The sequence below is a fragment of the Phacochoerus africanus genome, chromosome 11, assembly GCF_016906955.1.
Source record: "Phacochoerus africanus isolate WHEZ1 chromosome 11, ROS_Pafr_v1, whole genome shotgun sequence".
Taxonomy (NCBI): domain Eukaryota; kingdom Metazoa; phylum Chordata; class Mammalia; order Artiodactyla; family Suidae; genus Phacochoerus; species Phacochoerus africanus.
This window is the reverse complement of record NC_062554.1, coordinates 3601158-3602817: the sequence shown is the minus strand read 5'-3', so window position 1 is coordinate 3602817 and position 1660 is coordinate 3601158. Positions and strand designations below refer to the sequence as shown.

Genomic DNA, 1660 nt, shown 5'->3' with positions numbered 1-1660 from the left:
CTAGAAGGTAAATCTGAGTAGGAAGGTAGTGGGCCAAGGCAGGACGTAACAAAATGAAGGCTGCATTAACCCGTTTTTAGTGCTACCTGTATTTCCTAATAGTTAATGCCTGAGTCAGCCTTTTAAGACTTGGGGGCCAGGCAGAACGGAGAGGCTAAAGGAAAGAACTTTTGGTTTAAAATTCAAAGATTTATGGTCTGGAGCATGGTTTCAACATGACCTGCTTTATGGAGTTTTTGTGATAATTAGTGCAGCTAACACGCAAAATGCGTTATCCCAGGTTCTGTTTCATTAGAAGAGTCCAGGAAATGTTCATGGTAAGATGAGAACTGCAAGGATGAGGACTCCTCTCCTTCAAGACCAGGAAACAGGCAACGTCCGGGAGAGTATTCAGAGTCCTCACCCTGAATGTTTCTCCTCTTGGTGAAGATGTTCCAGGAGCTCAGCGGTGCCAACAGCTCGAAGGTCCAGGTCTCTGAGTTCGTTCTGATGGGTTTCCCAGGCCTTCACACCTGGCAGCACTGGCTCTCTCTGCCCCTGGCGTGGCTCTACCTCTTAGCTCTCAGTGCCAACATCCTTATCCTGATCGTCATCAAGCACGAGGCAACCCTGCACCAGCCCATGTACCACTTCCTGGGCATCCTGGCGGTGGTAGACATGGGCCTGGCCACCACCATCATGCCCAAGATTTTGGCCATCCTGTGGTTTGATGCCAAGGCCATCAGTCTCCCTGAGTGCTTTCTGCAGATGTATGTCATACATTGCTTTGTAGGCATGGAGTCGGGCGTCTTTGTCTGCATGGCTGTGGACAGATATGTAGCCATTTGTCGACCACTACACTACACATCCATAGTTACAGGATCTTTTGTGGCCAGAGCAACGGTGTTCATGGCACTGAGAAACTGCTTACTTACCATCCCAGTGCCTGTGTTGGCTGCCCAGAGACAATTCTGCTCCAGAAACGAAATTGAGCACTGTCTGTGCTCGAATCGTGGGGTCACCAGCCTCGCCTGTGATGACAGGACCATCAGCAGCATGTACCAGCTCCTTCTGGCTTGGACACTCATGGGAAGCGACTTGGGTTTGATTATGTTGTCATATGCTTTGATACTTCACTCTGTGCTGAAGCTGAACTCAGCCGGAGCTGCATCCAGGGCCCTAAGCACCTGCACGTCCCACCTCATCTTAATCCTGTTCTTCTACACAGTCATCGTTGTCCTGTCCGTCACCCACAGAGCAGCAGTGACGGTTCCCCTCATCCCAGTCCTACTCAATGTGCTCCACAACGTCATTCCTCCCGCCCTCAACCCCGTGGTCTATGCGCTCAAGAACAAGGAGCTCAGACACGGCTTGTATAAGGTTCTTAAGCTGAAAGTCAAGGACAACTAATGCCTAGAGGATGCTCACTTTTCTCATTTATCCAGATACCTACCCAACATAATAATCAATGAGTGTTCAATGGGAGAAAAGCTAAGGAAAGGAGTCACTCTGCAGATTTTCATTTATTATAATGAATCTGTGGCAGCAACTGAAATTTTTTAAAAAGTAACATTCATATTTGAAATCTTTGGGTTTCAAGCAAAAAATTAATCAAAAGCTCTTACCTGATGATGTTCATTGTATCATGAGGTCCATGGGAAAGTTAAGTGAAATATAACAC

The 1660-nt window shown here is 47.5% G+C and overlaps 1 protein-coding gene across 1 annotated transcript; it reads left to right on the top strand.

Moving 5' to 3' along the window:
* The first annotated feature begins 426 nt into the window (after positions 1–426).
* Positions 427–1389, top strand: LOC125111381 (putative olfactory receptor 56B2). Its single transcript, XM_047753326.1, has one exon. It carries the CDS (start codon positions 430–432, stop codon positions 1387–1389), a length of 960 nt encoding a protein of 319 aa, XP_047609282.1. The 5' UTR covers positions 427–429.
* Positions 1390–1660: the final 271 nt, after the last annotated feature.

Excerpts from the sequence above, each read along its gene's own strand:
- LOC125111381 (XM_047753326.1), top strand. The coding sequence starts at position 430 with ATGTTCCAGGAGCTCAGCGGTGCCAACAGCTCGAAGGTCCAGGTCTCT.